Source organism: Mus musculus, chromosome 9 (assembly GCF_000001635.26).
Source record: "Mus musculus strain C57BL/6J chromosome 9, GRCm38.p6 C57BL/6J".
Lineage (NCBI taxonomy): Eukaryota > Metazoa > Chordata > Mammalia > Rodentia > Muridae > Mus > Mus musculus.
In genome coordinates, this window is record NC_000075.6 from 105,299,554 (window position 1) to 105,318,834 (window position 19,281).

The 19,281-nt window shown below is 42.5% G+C and overlaps 1 protein-coding gene across 12 annotated transcripts in view; it reads right to left on the reverse strand.

Annotated features, from left to right (window-relative positions):
- The window catches only part of Nek11 (NIMA (never in mitosis gene a)-related expressed kinase 11), a 233,369-nt gene that overhangs the window by 137,398 nt on the left and 76,690 nt on the right, over positions 1-19,281 (reverse strand). For 9 of the 12 annotated variants that reach the window (XR_003947831.1, XR_379760.1, XR_379761.3 and 6 more), the window contains 4 exons: positions 15,134-15,198; positions 13,862-13,988; positions 698-847; positions 509-587 (listed from right to left, as the gene is read on the reverse strand). Coding sequence is in view for 9 of the 12 variants with exons in the window: in XM_006511679.4 (XP_006511742.1) it covers positions 509-587; positions 698-847; positions 13,862-13,988; positions 15,134-15,198 (421 nt within the window). In the remaining 3 variants the exon portion in view is untranslated. Of the gene's footprint in view, positions 1-508; positions 588-697; positions 848-10,370; positions 10,624-13,861; positions 13,989-15,133; positions 15,199-19,281 lie in introns of those variants that run through there. The other 3 variants (XM_030244174.1, XM_030244175.1, XM_006511686.3) reach the window with 2 other exon arrangements.

A 19,281-nucleotide genomic window follows, 5' to 3' on the forward strand; every position in this document is an offset into this window, starting at 1 on the left:
GGAGTGTAAGAGATAAAAGATAAAAAGCCTTGGAGAGGACAGTTTTCGTCTCACACCTGCCCGAGGTGGCTCCTCCGTCTCATCGAGCTCTCTAATGTGAAGGAAAACAAAGAAATGCCTAACCAGTTAAACATGAAGCTTTGTCACAAAGGAGGGAGTAAGAACAGCCTGATGCAACTCCCAGATTTCCATATTATTAGCAGTACACTCGTGGCCTAGCAGAGATGGACTTCAAAGTGTTCAGGTAAGATCTGTCAGTGTCAGAGCCACAGGGTAGATAATGGTTTTAGGTAGAAAAGTAGAGCCCTGACTTTCCATGTCGGGTGGCCTCCGGGAACCAGGGTTGCCGTGGCCTCTTATGCAAACAGGTTTCCCTGGTATTCCTCTTGGCCCCATTAAACCTGCCTACCTTTCTGACTGACTCTTTACTGCCTCTCAGCCCCACAGCATGGCCTAAGATCACAGACTGACAGTCTGTCAGCCCCTACACCACTCTCATTGCCGATACCTGAAGCTGCTCTTCCATGTAAGGGGCTTTTAAAATGTCTGCAGCCGACGGTCTCAATGAAGGACTCTTGTTCAACATGCTGTAATGTTCAAAGAGAAAAATGGTTTTTCAAATGAACAAAAACCTAAGTTCCTTGCAAACACAGTCACAGAACTTCAAATGGTTTCTGCTTCACACTTGCTTCCGTACCGTTCCATGATGGTGTTTAGTTCTCGTGGATATCTGTCCGGGAGTGAAGGTGTTTTACCTTCAACAATATTCAAAACCACAGACAAGAAACTGGAGCCAGCAAATGCATGATCCAGGCAACACATCTCATATAAAATGCATGCCAGTGACCTGCAGACAAAGAGCAAAACATTTAAGTAAAGAACAAATGTCCCTTTTAAAATTTGCCCGTCACGAAAAGCCTCAGAGATATTAGGGCATTAGCCACAATGCACCAACATCTCTTTGGGGTTGTCTACAGAGTACATATTTACAAGAAAAACAAACAAACAAACAAACAAACAAACAATCCTGAACTCAAAAGAAAAACAGACAGGCAAACAGACAGGGACACACATACACACACTACATGCATGAACACACACATGCATGCAGGCACACAGCACACAAGTCCAAGACCTATCAAAGGATGAAGCACAGAAAGAAATATGCACATTACATTTTCCAAAGAAAAAAATAAACAATCCAATAGCAAGATGTCTGTGCACGATGAAGAGTCTAAAATCTGATTAATGTAGCTGGGTATTTTAAAATGAGCTTTTATGAAAGAAAAACAAAATGAGGTTACACGCTACCTTCCTGAGGTAGTTTTTTAAAGTTATGTATGCAGAATGAAGTTTTAATTTATTAGCCTGACCTGCCCTCTGCTGTGTACTCTGTATGCTGAAAGGGAAGCTGGCATTATTTATTAGTTTTCTGAATAGACTCCATTTGCAAGTAGAGTGGGAGAGAAACTACTTGTAACTCACATTCAAATGTATAATTCTCCTTGGGGCTCAAGAAACAGGGGATCAAACCAGAGAGCAGCCCAGTGCTGGGGTGCATTAGCCATGCCAAGTGGTGCCTTTGAGCTGGCAGAAACCTGGTCCTAGTGCTCCCACAGTATACAGAGAATGAAACTTAATGTCTTCCCTAAGCTCAGTATTAAAAAAAAAAAAAAAAAAAAAAAAAAGGCTTTAAAAAAAAAATCTCATGGGTATTGTGGGTTATATAACAGCCAGATTTCCCTTTTCATGGTGGTTGCTTAAAAGATGAAAAACATGAGTTTATGACAGGCTGTTTAAAAGCTATATGTTATGGAACCTTTAACACAATGCTTAGAAAGGGGAGAATATATATAAATAAACACACAAACATAGAATTTGTTCTGTGCTTTCTTATAGAAGTGCATGTATGTAAGAGAATTCTGAATATGTACACTGAAAATGTTTCTGTTCCAATAAGCATTTAATAACACTAAAGCTTTTGGCTGGTTACAAAGCACTTTCATGCCTGTCACAACACAAAAGGAGCTCAGACTTCCCAGTGACACTGAGCCAATGTTGGATTTCTTTTTCAACTCATGGACAAGGAAATTGGCTGGGAGAAGCCAAGTGACTTGATCAAGGATACAAAGTAGCAAATAGGATAACTAACTCTTGAATGAAAACATTTTTCTTCCAAACACTCTATTTTTTCAATTAGGAAAAAAAAGGGGGGGGCGGTGTTAGGAGTCCATCTATAAGAGTATGAGAGTATCAAATGTTATCTTATATAGGAATTTTGATATACTGATATTTTAGCATCAAAGAAGATAGATTTCTTCACATACATATTGATATTTTTAGAAAAATAAAAACAGAGTGTTCCTTGCCAGCAGGAAAGCACTAAACATGTTCTAGAAGGGTGATCCCAGGCAGAAACAAGCAACATTAGGACTGACAAATAGCATCAAATAGATATGTATAAATGAACATTCTTGCTACGCAACAACACTGATAATAGCTTGTTGGGTCTAAACAAGTCTATGTCAAGAATAAGACAAAAGACAGAAGAGAACCAGACATGTGATGTGTGTCTAGTTCCGTGTGTTAGTGAAAAGAAGTCATACTGATATTTTTACTAGACAGCAATAGGATGCATATTGTATTTCCTTGAGTTATAATTGAAAGATAATATAGAAGTAAAGCAAGCCAGGAGAAATAAAATTCAACTATAAAATTTTAAACTAAAAGGAAAGAAGGAGATAATAATAAAAATGAAACAAATGGAACACAGGGCATAAACATAAGATACAACACAGACATGGTCACACTAAATCTAACAGTGAAATGCAGGAGGAATGAGTCAGCATGTTCTGACTGGTGGCCCACAGAGGCCCACGCATGTGTAATAGTTGCCTCCACACTTGCTAAGCCTAAAGCCTGCCTGATGGCCTGGAGACAAATGATGACAGAACAACCAATCAGATGGTGCCAACTACATGGAGCTAGCAGTTATGGACCAACGGGGCATGGGTAGAGGGTATAAAGGCACTCCTCAATTCTGCAATAAACTGAACACCTAGCAGTCGATGGCCATGCTTAACTGTGACCCTTGCTTTTCCTCTATCTGTTTGACTTCCTTAAGGGTGGACAACGATACCCAGAGACACGAGGAGTTGGCCAAATTCATATGTAGCTCCTAGTCACAACAGTTCTTTAATTATTCCCTCTCATTGTCTCAAAAGATTCAAACTCTAAATCTGAGTAGGGTCAAAGTGTTAAACTTTGACGCCTCCTTTGTTAACAAGGTTAGGGAGAACTTCCAAAGGCTCCGAGAGTCCCTCTTGGATCACCACATATGGAACTTTGGGAGGGGCTGTGCTATTAATAATTATTCTTCTCAAGTGCCTTATACAGCATGTGTCACATCAATGCTACATCAACAAGACCACGCTGAGAGTACTTATAGCCCTTGAATGCCCTGAAAAGAGACTACCTATAACAATGGTGCAGGCTTGGTTGACAGAAATGCAGAGGACCACTAATTAGGCTCCCCTACCACCCAGGCAGACTTTCCAGAGTGGCTCTCCTTCCACAGCTGTTAGTCAATGAAGATCCCAGGTTAACCTAAGACAGGCAAGGCTCCTTCTGCTGGTCGCCCCCTTAGGTGGGGTCAACAAGGTCAGAGCACAGAACTCTGGTTCCCACTGAGTTGCCAATTTTTAAAAGAAAAAGGTGGATATGTAGGCAGATATGTATGCATGTTCTGATTGGCAGCCTAAAGTGGCTCACGCATGTGCAATAGTTGCTTCCAAGTTTATTAACCCTGAAACCTGCCTGATGCCTGGAGACAGATGACGAAAGAGAGTATAACCAGAACAACCAATCAGATAGTGCCAACTACATGGAGATAGAAGTTATAGACCAGTGGGGCATAAGTGGAGGGTATAAAGGCACTCCCCAATTCTGCAATAAACGAGCCTGCTTCTGCTTCTTACCGGGCTCCCAGAGACTTTTGTCCTTGATTCTGAGCCTTCTTACCCCCTCTCCCCAAGGACAGTCTTTCGGGGCTAAGGATTAGGGCATCAGTAAAATAGTTCAACTTTGAAAACCTTTAAAAAGATTTAATACAAAAACAAAAACAAAACAAAAAGCAACAACAACAACAAACTCCATTGCTCTCCAAATACCCTTGGGAATGTATCTGCACATGAGAAAATTCACAGTTATAGCATGCAGAGCTGGTGAGATGTCTTAGCAGGTGAAGGTTGCTGGCAAGCCTGCTGGCAGGAGTGTAATTGAAGTGACCATGGTAGAAGGCAAGCAGCTCCACATGCCTATCATGACATGACAACTCTCCACAAATAAATATAAGTTCAAAAGACAAAGATATGTCATGCAAACACTTGCCAAAAGATTGCTAGTAGGTATACTCGAATAGGTGAACACAGGCTTTGAGGGAGGAATCACTACTAAGTTCAAGATGATGTATCAATAAAGAAAGCTATCAGAAGCATGTGATAACTTTAAAAGTGCATGTCTCAAGTGTCTGTGTGTAAAGGACATCAGAATTAAAGGGAAAAATAAATGCTCAGTCGTGTGGTTCATAATCATCCTGCTGGCTACCAGAACACAAAGACATCAAAGTCAAAAGGAAGTAAGAAGACAAACACAAGCTGACACATTCTATAATGACAAAATTCATATTATTTTCAAGAACTAGTGAACCATTTATCAAGACTAACAATACACGGAGTCATAGACAAGTTTCAATGACTTCAAGAATCAAACTCTTGAGAGCATATGCTCTGGCTGCAGAGCAAGTAAGCTAGACGTGAGAACAGAGAGAGGAGGACGGGAGAAGGGGCTAGGAAATCTCCAACTACGTAAGAATTAAGAAATATACATCTACAAAGTCCTTAAACAGTAAAGCTTATTGAATGAAATTAATGAAATCAAAAGCACTAGGTACATAAAAAAAATAGAGGTCTCAGTCTATAATCAAGCTTGATAATTTAAAAAAATATCAAAACAGGGGCAGGCGCTAGGGTTGAAGAAGCAGGAGAAGAATCAATGAAACAAAGAACAGTTAATGCTTTGTATGCAAAAAGGAAAGAAAATCACATGAAATGAAGTTTAAAGAAACATTTTCAACAGCAGGGGAGGGAAAGACAACAATTTACTAAATACACCTAAATAGAAATGTGGTCAAACATGTTGTCAATTTTTTTTGAGACAGGACTTCTCTGTGTAGTCTTGGATGTCTTGAAACTCACTGAGTACATCAGGCTGGTCTTGAACTCACAGAGAGTCACCTGCCTCTGCTTCCCAAGTACTGGGATTAAAGAAATGTGCCACCACTGCTGGGGGTCAACCTGTCCTCCAAATTTTTATGTTTTTACACATAAACTAATGCTGTCCCAGATCTTAGCTTCTCTACATCAGTTAATGCTGAGGCTCATAAGTGCCCAAAGTGTAACTCTTAAGTATTCAGCCCTAAATGGTTTACCTATGTCAACCACATATCCAGGCTCAGGGGCTGTCACAGTAGAGAGACAGAAGAAGGTAAGAGCTTGAGGACTGGGAAGGGAGCTGTGAAATGCTGCCTTCTGGACATGGCCTGGCTATTGCCCACACGGATTCACTAAAGCTATGGTTACATGCACAGCATCAAGACAAGATGACCAGTCAGCATTCCAACACACAGTGCTGATTAGATACAGTGGGTTACCAAAAGAGTGGGCATTGGTATGGTGTAGGGTACCTGAGGAAAGTTAAGAGAGGGAAGTCGGAGGAAGATATAAACAAGGTACATGCATGCACACAAACGTGCGCGTGCACACACACACATACACACACACACACACACACACACCACAAATAGAATGTTATGATATATTTTAAAGGCTTGTATTAACAAGAGATTTTATTTCAGGAATATGGTATTGATCTAGCATTTAAATCGTCAATTAATAAGATTTGCCTCATTATAGGAAACAAAAGATAAACTGTAACATCACCTTAACAGATGGGGAAGAAGCATTTTATTCACGGTGGTCAGTGGTCAAATGCATCTGCAGTTTTATAAAGAAGAAAGCACAGCATAATGGGAGCAGGAGGAAATTTCCTTAGCCTTGTTTTTAGAGCTTTAAAATATATAGTCAAAAAAAATAAACTTATTGGTGAAATACTGAAAGTTTACAATTTCCTACTGAGATTGGGATCAAGATAAGAATCAATATACCGTATCTATACTACAGGAAATGAATGTGTTACCTAGGGCAATAAGGCTAGAAAAAATAACTTAAAAATCAGCTAGGAACATTAACCCATCATTCATCATGTCAAAATGACTGCTTACATAAAAAGCTCAAAAGACTCTAAAGCCTTTGAAAGTACATGGACTTAGCAAGCCTGCTCCATACAACGGCCGTTCTTATCTCTAAGTCTGCAACAAGAGCATCTTAAAATGAAATTAATTGTGCCACTCACACTAACATAACAAAATGTCAAATATCTATAAATAAACCTAAGAGGTGTGCCAGATCCTCCAGTGTTGGCTACAATATAGTGATGCAGGAAATTAATGAAGACCAAAGAATAAGAGGGGCAGAGGGGAAGGCGGATCCAGTCACCCAGGGAGATTCAGTTAAGAGGAAAATGCTGCTTTCTCCTAACATGGTTTGCAGACATCTGCAATAGTGGCTGGAATCTTACTTGGCTTTTCTTCCTATGTAGGAAGTGTCAAGATGACTCTAACTTTAGATGGAAGGGCTACAAAAAAACACTTAGCTTAACAATGTATTCCTTATAAGAGCGTGGCATTGAAAAAGATGAAAGATTCTGATGGAACAGAAAAGAACTGTTTTCAAATACAGACATAAGAAAATTCTATTGCTTGATTAAGGCAAAGGTTAAGGTAAACTACACTTCATATGGGGAAAGAGAGAGAGACAGAGACAGACAGAGAGAAGAGAGAAATCTTCAACAGATACTAAAAGATCAAAACTGAGATGTTCAACACTGTTAGACATCAGAGAGATGTAAACAAGCACTCCTGGGTAGTAATTCTGCATGCTCCTAGAATGGCTAAAAACCAACAAAAACAAATCATTACTTGTTACGCTACATATAAAAGGTTTTAAGAAAAAATTAAAAAGACAGAGGTCGAAAGAACAAAGCCAAACACATCCCACCTCTCTCTAAGGGGTCAGAAGGGCTGTGTGGGAGCAACAGTCTTTTAGTCAATGTTCTATTCCTGTGAAGAGACACCATTAACAAGGAAAACATTTAATTGGTGCTGACTTACACCTCAGAGGTTTAGTCCACTGTCATGGTGGGAAGCACGGCTGCATGCAGGCAGACATGGTGCTGAAGAGTAGTTGAGAGTTCTACATCTGCATCCACAGGCAGTAGGCAGGGAGAGGCACTGGGCCTGGCTTAAGCAATGAAACCCCAAAGCCAGCCCCCAGTGACACACTTACTCCAACAAAAGTACATGAAATAGGTAGGTGCTAGTGAAAGGAAAACGAGACAATGTGACTGAACAAGCTTCTGCAACATTTGGAGTCAAAGATGGCTTCATTGTCCAGTCACATATTTTAAAATCTATCACCTAGATTCATTGTTTATTCTGATAGCTGTAATTGCATATATCTATACTTTTATTTTCTCCAACTTCTAACCAAATACTGTTATGTGAAAATTATCATATCACCTCCTAACTTCTAACTTCTATCCTTTTGAAGACAGAAAGCACCAGTATTGGAAAGCAGAAGTAGAAACAGAGAGAGAGAGAGAGAGAGAGAGAGAGAGAGAGAGAGAGAGAGAGTTTTATTTAGAAGTCTGTGTCTTGCATTCCTTTCTTTCCCTAAAATACCTCCAACTTTGAAGAGTTAAACAATCTGTCCTCGAGGGATCCCAGTGTACACAGTGAAGAGGAAAGTGGGGATCAGGTGCACGTGAGACATATTCCACCCTAAATCCCCCTGCTTGCCATCTACCCAAGTTGCTACACCTATGGGAGAGTTTCTGAAGCATGGCCTCTTAATGAATTGCAAATGAAATGCCAACCGCCTGTCTCTGTGCAGCTAAATTTACCTCTTTAAAGATCTGCCAGACCTTCCAGCAGAAACCTGCCCCAGCAGTGCTGGAAAATCGTATTATCTGCTAGGTAATATTTTCATTTGATGTGAGTGAGAGGCATTCTGATGTTTTCAGTAAACACACACACACACAACTCCAGGAGATTAATGGCTGCTGAGAGGAAGAAACAATCTACTCCAACAATTAACCTGTTCCTACGTTAACCAATTCCAAATAAGAGCAATATTAAATAGACTTAGTGGGTTTTACACACACACACACACACACACACACACACACACACACACACACACACATACACACACACAGTAACAATAATAATTATAAAAGAAGAGATCATGCATTTGGGTGTAGGGCTACAAGAGAGGAGAAGTTGGAGGGGGTGCAGGAAGGATGGAAATGATGTAATAAAGTGCTCATGGATAAAATTCTCAAAAAGAAAAGTAAAACTTAGAAAGTATACATAATAGCCACAGTTAATTGTATGAAGAAATATAAAGTTAATACAAGCGCAGTGGATTTGCCTTTGGTGCATAATAACCTAAACACCTTTTTACTTAAAATTGAATATTAGCATAAATTGTTCAAGTACAAAGAAAATAAAAAGGATAAAACAAAACAGGGGACACTGGCTACTTGAAAAGCTTAAGACATATACAATACAGCAGGAGTTTACCACTGGTCAGAGAGCACTACGGCTCCTGTCAAAGCTCCTCAAACCCCCGCCGCCCATACAGAGCACCAGAGAGGTGCGTTCAAGGTTGATCCTGAGCGTCTGGGAGGGAATGCAGCTAGACAGGAAGCGTCGCTTCTGGACTGTCACCCAGTTTCCACCTAAAGCAGGGAAACCAGGAGGCAAAGCAAAAATCCCATTCCTCTTATTTTCTGCAGTTAAGTGAAAACTTAGAACCTCGAACTTCAAATTACAAGTAGATGAAAACAAACATTAGTGCTAATACCCCAAGGAGTGTGTCATCTATGTGAGGAGAGATCAAGGGAAGAATGTGATGAAGCTACCATAGGAGCTAAAACCTGAGAAGCACAGCCCATGGACGTGCCAGATGTGCATCGGAGAGTCCAATGGGCTATTTAAGAGCAGCAGCAGGGCCAGGAGAAAGCAAAGTCAGTAAAAACTCTGTTTTGTCTACACAAGGACCTGGCCAGGTTCAGTCCTTCCAGGACCCACATCTAAACAACAAAAACAAAACCAACAACCAAAGAAACAAACTGCAAATGTGATGAAAAGCCTGCCTGAAATACCAGTGCTGGAGACAGAGATGTGCAGTTCCCGGCGGGGGGGGGGGGGGGCGGGGGTTGGTGTAGCCTACTCTAAAAATATAAAGCAGATGACACTTGAGGAATGACAGCTGAGGTACTTTACTGGCACATGCATACAGAGAGAGAGAGATAGAAAGAGAGAGGTGGAGGGAGAGGGAGAGAAGGAGGAGGATAACAGAGGGAAGGGGAGTTAAGGGGAGAGAGAGACTGACTAACAGCTGACACCAGCAGGGGCCCTTCTCAAGCCCAAGGCAGGATGAGGACAAAGCCTGAAGTGGCTGAATGGGTGATAGCTCAGAACAACCCAACAGAAGTCCCCTTACTGATGACATCCTCCATATTCCTGCAGACAAGAGCCACATGGGGGTACTGAGCACTTGAAACTGGTGTGATCAAGAAAAAGTGTGTGTGTGTGTGTGTGTGCACGTGTGTATTTATTCATTTATATATGAACAATTATAGAAGAAAATGGGTTTAGATGAATTTTCTTCTTTTTGTAAAAGTCATAAATACTCCTTTCCATAATTTCTAGAGTTTGATGATATCTGACCCTTGTAGCCCCCCCCCCCAGTACTACCATGTCCTCTACAGGAATTTGGCCAATGGAATATCAAGGCCAATAACCAGGGGAAGGGGAGACAAGAAAGAGGAATGGCTCAAGAAAAACTGGCTAGAAAAGCAGTTTTCATCTTCAGATATTCTTGAGGCCAGAACTAAACACTCAATACAAACCAGAAGGTCCAGGAAGGACCACGGACAGCGCTCGCCTACAGTGGAGAGGAGGTTGGTAACATAGTAGTCATTCTTCCACTTCCAGCTGCTACCAATCCACTGCTGCCTTAAAGATTTGGCAGCAGCCCCACTGCTAATGTGATGCAAAGTGCTTCACACAGAGATCATGGCTATGGCTCCAGCTGCCTTACTCGTTTTATGCAGTCTCCCAGGGCTTGTTAAGATAGAACGAACATCACAAGTAGAAGACCGTGCCAGGTTAAAGAAAAACCTACCTCTCTTTCATCTGTCCCAACCTCCCCACTCCAGCACATTTGCTACAACCCAGTCTGGGGTCCTCACAAGATGGATCCTCTAAGAAGAGTGACTGTTCTCTCCACGTGTTCCTTTCCCCTTCACATACGGGTAGACACGTCCTTCCCTGGTGATACTGGCTGTGCCATGTGACTTGCTACAGCCAATGTAACATGGGCAGTTCTAAAGCCTGGGAGTAAAATCTTTTATACAGTGAGGTGCTCAGCACAGCCTTTGATTGCTCCCTGGCATTAGATGATACCCATTTGCACTGGGCACAGTCTTCACCCTGAAACTGGTAGAGAACCTTGGAGCAGAGAGAATAGTTTAACCTGAAGCCCCCTCTGACTGAAAACAGGCTAGGAAGGAATCTGTAGCTTCCTGATTAAAAAGAGAGAGAGAGAGAGAGAGAGAGAGAGAGAGAGAGAGAGAGAGAGAGAGAGAGAAGCAGAGACATAAGCCAAATTGGCAGGGGCTCCTGTGTCAGGGACTGACATCCCCCTAGCCTTCCCCTTCTGAGTTGCTGCTGAAGAAAATGCTGGTACAAAAGGCCCGTTTCACTTGCCCTTAACCAGAGCAGTTCCTATGTAGGCTAGACATCAGGCTGTTGGGTTTGGAATGCCTTATAGGGGAATTGGCACGGGTATAATTATAGTTCTCCAATATACATCCTTTGGCCAGGCAGAGATGGGTCCTGTCCCTCTATGTTTTAGTACACCTGTAGCTAAGCTTGCCTTTTGAGTCTACTAAACCTGGGTCCATTATTAAGAATAAACTGGATTCCACCAGTGTGATTCCCACCACCATTCTCCCCATTTAAAACACCCAACAAACACAAGGCCACAGATCAGAGAGCAGCCGAGCTGACTCTCACAAAAGAAATAAGAGCAACAGTAAGATTTTGCTTCCTTTCTACTTAACTACAGCTCCATCACTTAAAAAGCACTGTCCTTTCCCGTCTGAGAAGTCCGTGCTAACTATTCATTGTCTGGATCGGCTTGAAAAACTGGTTGGGGAACACAAGTCACATTTCTATTTCTACTGTGAAGAAAGCATTCTTTGGCAAACACTACACACACCGGCTGCATTCACAGCACTGTCCTCGATGGCCCTTATTATTGTAACTTTCCAAAGAAGTGGTCACCAGCTTTTAGAACCAAGTCATCCTGTGAGAGCATCTTCCTGTACTTGAAGGCTATAAATAATAAAATCCAGGAAGAGCTAATAGATTACAGAAGGAAGGTAGGATGCATACGGGCAAGTGTTAACAGATGGAAACGTAATCAGGATTAGACTAATTCTTTTTAAGCATCATAAATATGGCATGTCCCACTATTAACAGTCAAGCAAAGCATCTCTAAGTTATTCATATGTACTCCCAGTCCCCAGAAGACATTCCTCAGGACATAGATGTCACCCACTCCTCGGCACAGACGGGTTCTCAGCCTCACGCAATCTCATTTTCCTGAGTGTCCTCCTGAGATCACGTGCCACACTTCTCTATCTGCCACTATAATTAATAGTTCTCCGATATCCGTCCCACTTTAGGTTTGGCAGCTGAAATTTCATTACCAGATAAGCCTGTTTTGATTTAGATACAAGCAAAGTAATTACTAAATTCATAATAAAGTGGTTATTTGGGGTCAAGATGATGAAACATTCTCGGCTCATACTTGCTGAGTAGTTTATAATCACAGTAGGGGCGCTGGTCTAGAGCTGGGATAGATTGTGTATGTGTATTTTGTAGCTGCAAAACACCACAGGAACACTGCTTGATAGTCTTAAAATTTCTCATGCAATATGAGGAGAATTTGTAAACAAGTGGACTGGGCACAAGAGGGAAGAAGTGGCTTTGTTTCCCATGACCTAGAAGCCATCCTCCTGAGCTGGCAAACAGGTACAGATGCACTGAAAAGAAGTCAGGCACACGGCCAGAGAGCAGCCCTGGAACTTACACCATAGCTTCCTGAACTCATATGCCCTTAATCAAATGGCACACTGAAGTAACTTTAGACAACATAATCGTAAGTCGTAGAGACATTATATATTTTAATCTAGTTTTATACTGCATACTATTTTTAGATTAAGTGTGAAGAAAGGTAGGTAAGCAGGTAGTAGGTAGGTAGGTAGGTAAATAGGTAGGTAGGTAGATAGGTAGGTAGGTAGATAGGTAGCTAATGGCCACCATTGCAAAGCCCAGGACTGCTACAGTTCAGCTGGAGAAGGATCACCAAAGGAGCAAGGTTCTTCCCAAGGATTTCACAAGGAGCAAGACTTGTTTCTGCTTTTATATCTAGGTTACCGCACAGTGCTGGGGGCGGGGGCTGGGAGTAAGTGCTCAATTAAACAATGTAAAGAAAGTTGCTCCTGGTGGCATGCCTTTGTCCTCTTTTCTTTCTGCTTTATATTAGAGTGTTCTTTTAACTCTGGTGTGCACGTGGGGAAGGATAAGAGAGAGAGATAGGTGAACCGGGTTGGACCTCTAGGACAAGAGATTCTGGCAAGAGCAAGAGTCAGCAGAGAATCTCAGAGCAGTCACAGAACGGAAATGAGGGATGTGATTTCTGTGGAAGGTCGGAGCTAGAACAAATCTTGACAGCTTCTTTGCCATGGGAGGTTCCAAAGTCAACAGAAAAATAACAAGTCTTACAAGGACCCTAAGCTAATGGCTCTGTGGTGGCTCAGTTTCCCCTGACCACACAAAAGGTCATTTTCTACCTCTCATCTTTAAAACCCAATGGACATGCTTTGACTCTGCTTGTCTTTTAAGGCTCAGAATTACTTAACATTGATTTGCATATAATAATTATTTACTAAATTAACAAGCTCTCAACTAGAATGTCCTTCAACTCTTGAATGCTGAAAATTACGTAAGGTCCTTTCAAAGTACACCAGCATTCCCTGGGTAAGGCCTGCTGCTTGCAGCAGGATAGACTGAGACTTTTTCCCACCTAGCTCCTCCTGGATACAAGAACACCATGGAAGTGAGAAAAAAAAATCACAGATGTCTCCATCACTGAAAACCCAGGAAGCAGTAAATGTAGGTTACCCCTAAATCCAGTACCTTAGTAAGATTTTTTCAAAATGCAGAAAAGCAGCATATTCCCCACAGAGCTGGGAGTTAACCTTAATATAAAATAAAGCACGGTCTTTAGGGTTACAAATGCTTTATTTAATAGGCTAGCAGAAGCACATCAAAATTTAATGTCTTGGCCACATTAAGAACTTTCCCCTGTGGTTCAGGAAGGACAGAATCTAAACCAGCCGACTCATCTGCGAACAGAGAGAATCTCTGAAATGCATTTCACAGAGTATAACAAGCTGCATGTGCTCCTGCCCCTCTGGCCGCAGAACAACTCAAATGCCAAAAGGGACAGAGTAGACGGAGTGAGCGGATGAACTCCAACACAGAGCAGACAGACCTCTCAGACAGCGGAGAAGGAACTCACTGGGGCCAGCACCGCCTACTCACCAGATGTCAGACTTGGCATCATAGCCTTGGTGCTTCAGGGCCTCGGGACTCATATAATGGGGGGTCCCGGTTAGAGTTGTAGCCAGCTCACATGAACCCATTAGCAGCCGAGAAACTCCAAAATCCCCTGGGAATTGTGGTTAATTGGTGTAAATATTTTAAGCAACAAAAGCATCGCTAGAAATTAGCAATGGAAACAGATGTAACTTCACCATCTATCACGCAGTGCCATGTGCCATTTTAAAGGGAAAGGCAAGGGACTTTAAATGACATAATGGCGGTCAACAGCTTAAAGCATAAGTGCTTTAGAGAAGGAGGACTTGACGAGGAAAGCGAATTATCTAACCTCAGAGTCTTTATTTCTGGGATGATAGAAACCCAGAATAACCTGTTATTAGGCCACTGAAGTCTGGTAATCCCCAACAGAGGTTTTGGGAGAACTGGATGTGGAGACATGAAAATTCCCCTACAGGGAGAAGAGTTTGATCTCATTTTATAACAAAGGGAGCTTTTTAAAACATCTAAACTATTCATGATATATGTATAGAAATCTGAATCCACTGGCTTCTCTAATTAGGCACATACCTGTATTCTCTTCTTCCCCATGAATATCCTATGTGAAGCTCAGACAACTAACTATTTGAGCTCAAGTATAGTTCTAAAGAGTTAAATATTAATGAAGCCATTATAGCACCATTTAAATTATGTATGGCCTCTACTTATTGATAAAGTAAGTGAGGGGGCCTGGAGAGATGGCTTAGTAGTTAAGAGCCCTCACTGGATGCTCTTCCAGAGGACGCAGGTTCAATCCACAGCACCCACAATTCACAAGCAAGCTGTAACACCAGTTCCGATGTTCCCACCGACCTCCGTGGGTACTGAGTGCATGTGGTGCACAAACACATGTAAGCATAATGCCCATACACATAAAATCATAAAAACGTTTAAATACATGAGGAACCTACAGCTTACCAAGTGCCTGGGAAAGCCCAGGACTGCAAAGTGTGCCTGTTAAATCAACCAGTCAAGTAGCAAGTGTTTTATACTTAAGTCTATAGCAGATAGTCACAAACAAAATAACCAGGATTTGTTGTCTCATCTAAGTAAGAACAAATATTTGCAAAGGCTAAATAAGCCAGGGCTGGATTATTTCCAAAGAAGCCAGGGCTGGATAACTTCCATGCTAGCTTGAACTGCACACTTCTGCTTACTGTGGTAGCACTAAAGATAAACTTGCTTGGAGCTGTAGAGCAGACATTTAAAACATCTTACCGATTTTGAGTAGATTATTTTTCAGAAATATATTCTTTGATTTCAAGTCTCGATGAAGTATTCTCCTGCAAAAGGCAAAAAAAAAACAAAAAAGATGATAATGTGTCATGCAAAATAGAAAACTAAATCCAATTAAAAGTCAAAGATGTGGTTATATATGGATATGTGCGTGTGTGTGTGTGTGTGTGTGTGTGTGTGTGTGTGTGTGTGTGTGTGTGTCCTTTCACGTATCCAGCTCACACTGCTTAAAGGCTGCAAAGCCATGGACATTTCTCCTTTCTCCAAGGACAGAAGAGCTCATAAATGGATGTTTTAAAGAGAATGGAACACTTGGCTTTGCTTTTTAAATCTGCTTCAAAAAGTCAGACCATGTGGAGTGTTTAGTTTGGCTGGTTTGCTCTATGGCTGTTGGAATAAGGTGAGATAAGGTCTTATAACTCAGGTTGGTCCAGAGCTCTCTGGGCAGCCCAGGCTGTACAGTTTGCTTGTAGCATGGTTTACATAGCACCACATCCAGTAACCATACCCTCACTGATGGGCACGGTATCACAAAGCATTATACTATATTATTCCCAAACTGTTTAAACTCTGTAAAGGCAACAACACTGTTAATGTTAATCTGTAAATACTTACTGACTCTTGCTAGAGAACCAGACAACATGAAATGTTTTCCTATAGGGGACCCCAAAATGCTAAACAAAGTTCACAAACAGGCACTCAAGAGCTGAGCCCATGATTCAGCAAGTCCCCGGGCTGGGGGGGGGGGTCATATGAAAAGAAACTGAAAATCTGAGCAGACAACAGGTTCCAACTCCCCAATGCCTCTGGGAAAGTCTCAGAAAGCTGTGGACTGGCTATATATGGTCACAGCAGAAGACAAAGTCTGTGTAACAGGGACAGATGGTGCTGGTATGCATCCTTACGTCTAGCATGTGTGTTTCATGCAGACAGTGAAGGGATGGCCCAGGAAACCTGCCTCTGCTAGATCAGAAAGGAAGCTTATCAGTTGAGAGAAAGGCAATGTTCACTCAGAGTAGAGATTCAGATATGCAATAGCTGTGTGATCACAGAGACCCTGCACCAAGAGAATAAAACCTACTGTTCAATTGTTATTACCCTCTTTGCTCATCTAGCAGAAGCGAAGGTAAGCTAAGAATCAGCAGAGAATGTGCAATGATATCAGAATGTTTCAGACAACCAAGTAAGATACAGACTCTATGTACATATTAAATGCTTAAAATCACAAAGGGTACAAGAGAAAACTTGAAGTAGAAACACCAAAGAGGGGATGTTGTCAAAGGAGATTGCCAAACAGAATTTCTAAGAGAAAATGCAAGCACTGAAATTAGAAACTCAGAATTAAAACATGTCTTAAGTTAACCCCACTGAACACATTGTTATAGATCCGCATCTAATCCTCCATGATTATACTAGCTCTATTCACCATGGCTCAAGATGTCCTTCGGTAAATAAACAGTAAATTCTACTGGCACATCTGGGCAACGGGTGGGAGTAGGAGTTCATTCAGTGCTACCAAGAAATGAGCTATCAAGCCAGGAAAGGACCTGGTAGAAATGAAATACCTCCTGCAAGGCAGAAGAAGCCAGCCTGAGAAGCCCCCCGAGATTCCTCAAGGTTGCATAATGCAGTGTGCAAATGCTGTAGAGAGACTCCGTCCAGTGCAGTGGTCTGCAGGGTGTGCAGGGAGCTCCCAGGATGCAGCTTCTGGGTCAACAGCCGTGTTGGGTGGGCTTTCGAGTGATGAGGCGGCCTTTTAGCCACCCACGATCTTATTAGTAACCTTAACAAACCCGCTGGTTCACTAACTCGTGCTGGCACCCTAGCTGGATAAACCTTGGTTCATCTCTCCCCAAGGAAAGACACACAACAAAAGCTTGTAGAAGATATTTCTCTGTTCTTATGCTGTGTATGTGTGGGGGAGAGGGCAATTGTATATTTTCTGGACCTTGATCACTGTTTTAAGAAGCGGGAAAGCATGGTAGTGCTTCAGCTACCCTGACAACTGCAAGAGAACAAGCCTGAATACCTCTGCCAGACTAGAGGCAGGAAGAACTTGAACCCCAGAGGACACTGCTCAGCTTACCAACTCCTAAACTGTCCTCCTGGAAAACAAACTACAGAATCCCTTCTATTGATTGAGATGCTTCTGTTACTTGCAAATAAAGGAATCTTCAGGCAGGCTTCTTCATGCTGGCCCTATTGACTCTAGATCCAAGGAGACAGAGTAAGATCTCTTAGAGCTGTAAGCAGGCAAGGAGTCAGAGAGTCTAAGGGGTTGGCTTTGTGATAACGATCTAGGGGGCATGCCAGAGGACATTAGGATAAATAAAAGCACCTCCAAGAAAGTTATCTAGCAACAACTGGACTGGTAGGTGATGAGTTACAAATAGTAATATATCATTATTCCTCACATACAAAGACAAAATATGTAAGTTAGCACTGTGTGTGTTTCAAGACTAAGACACAGCATTATGCCGGGACATATTCCAACATGGATTGTCTCCAGTGGGTTGTCTTTGTGTTGATGGAGTATGAAGTTTAATGTAACAGGCCAGCTGCCAGGCTATGGGGAAAAAATGTAAAACTGTGATTTACTGACCTTGTGGTTACAGTAAGCAGAACGGATCCTGCAATAAAAAGTCTTAGCATATAGTGGGTTAACAACAGCAATCTCTCTAAAACTATATTTTTAAAATTCAGGAAATAACAAGGTAGCAAACAGTTCAGACTGTTCATTTTTTTAATCTAGAAATCCCAAAGTATCTCTATTAGTTCTCCATCCACTAACCTCCACATATTATCTACAGAGGTGGAACACTCCACTCCTTTCTGGACCTTGGCACTCAAGTGTTGGGTAAAGATTTAGCAACAGCTTGTTTGTAGCCAAATTTATGGTAGGGTTCCTATCTCCACCTCCCCACCTTCCCACCTCCCCACCTCCCCATCTCTCCATCTCCCCATCATCTCCCCATCTCCCCATCTCCCCATCTCCCCATCTCCCCAGCTCCCCACCTCCCCACCTCCCCGCCCCACCCCCACCACTCCCTAGCCTCCAGATCATCTCCTGGGCAGAGATGCCAGTATAAAGCAAGCTAGATTACAGAGCAGGCACAATTTAGCCTTTACCTCCCCTTAAGCCCTAGGTAGATAGTCTCTGACACCTTAGCTCCCTCCCTTCAGGTCTTTCACTTGGCAGGGTCTCACTGTGCACTGCAAACTCTTCTTCTCAGAGGCCCCACCTGCCCACTGACTCCTTGATGATGCTCAGCCTGAAAAGCCCCAGTTCCTTCCTTGGACATGTGACCTCATCCTGAGCTCCAAGGCCTCCTTGATTATGAGCCCCATGTTGGAGTCAAGAGGTCGAGGTTAGGTCCTTCTAAGCTCCCCGGCTATAGCCAACACATCAGAAGTCTGCTTGACTTGGTGTGGAAATGCACTGACCGGAACTGACCACAGGACATCCTCGAGAAGAGGACATGGGGGGTGGGAGGGAGCTCAAGCGATACCAGACACCACAGTCAGCTCAGCATTTCCCATCTTCCAGAGTCTGGAAGGTCACCTCCTTCCTCAGCCAAATATACGGCACGGATTCCCAAGCGGGTGCCCTCCCCAGGAAATGAATTCTCTGTGCCGCGTTTTAGACACTCATCTAGATACCTTACCACGTTTCTGCAAGCTGGCTGAGAAATGAAGCTAGGTGGTGACAAAGCCACCTTCGGGAAATGTGTGGGTGGCTAGGTGGTGACAAAGCCACCTTCGGTAATGTGCTCCAGCCTGTCTCTCCCACCATGGGGAAGCACTAAAATCAATGACATGTCAAGACCCCCAAGTCTGAGCACACTGTGAGGGGCTGCTCTATTTTCTCTTGAGAAACAGGGGCTAATAAGTTCACACCCCAACAGGAAGAAGTTGTGTACAGCGCTCTGAGACAGCTGAGTGAACTGTGAATGTTCCCAGGCTTCAACAGCCTCATTTATGTACCTGCCATATGCTACAGCCTCCAAGGATTCCACAGCTAACAACAACCCAAGTTAAAGCACAGTACATGAACCTTCCTTCCAAAGGAGAGAGCCCGTTTTTCTTCCATCTGTCCCCTGCCCATCTTACTATCTCTACCATTGTCTTTG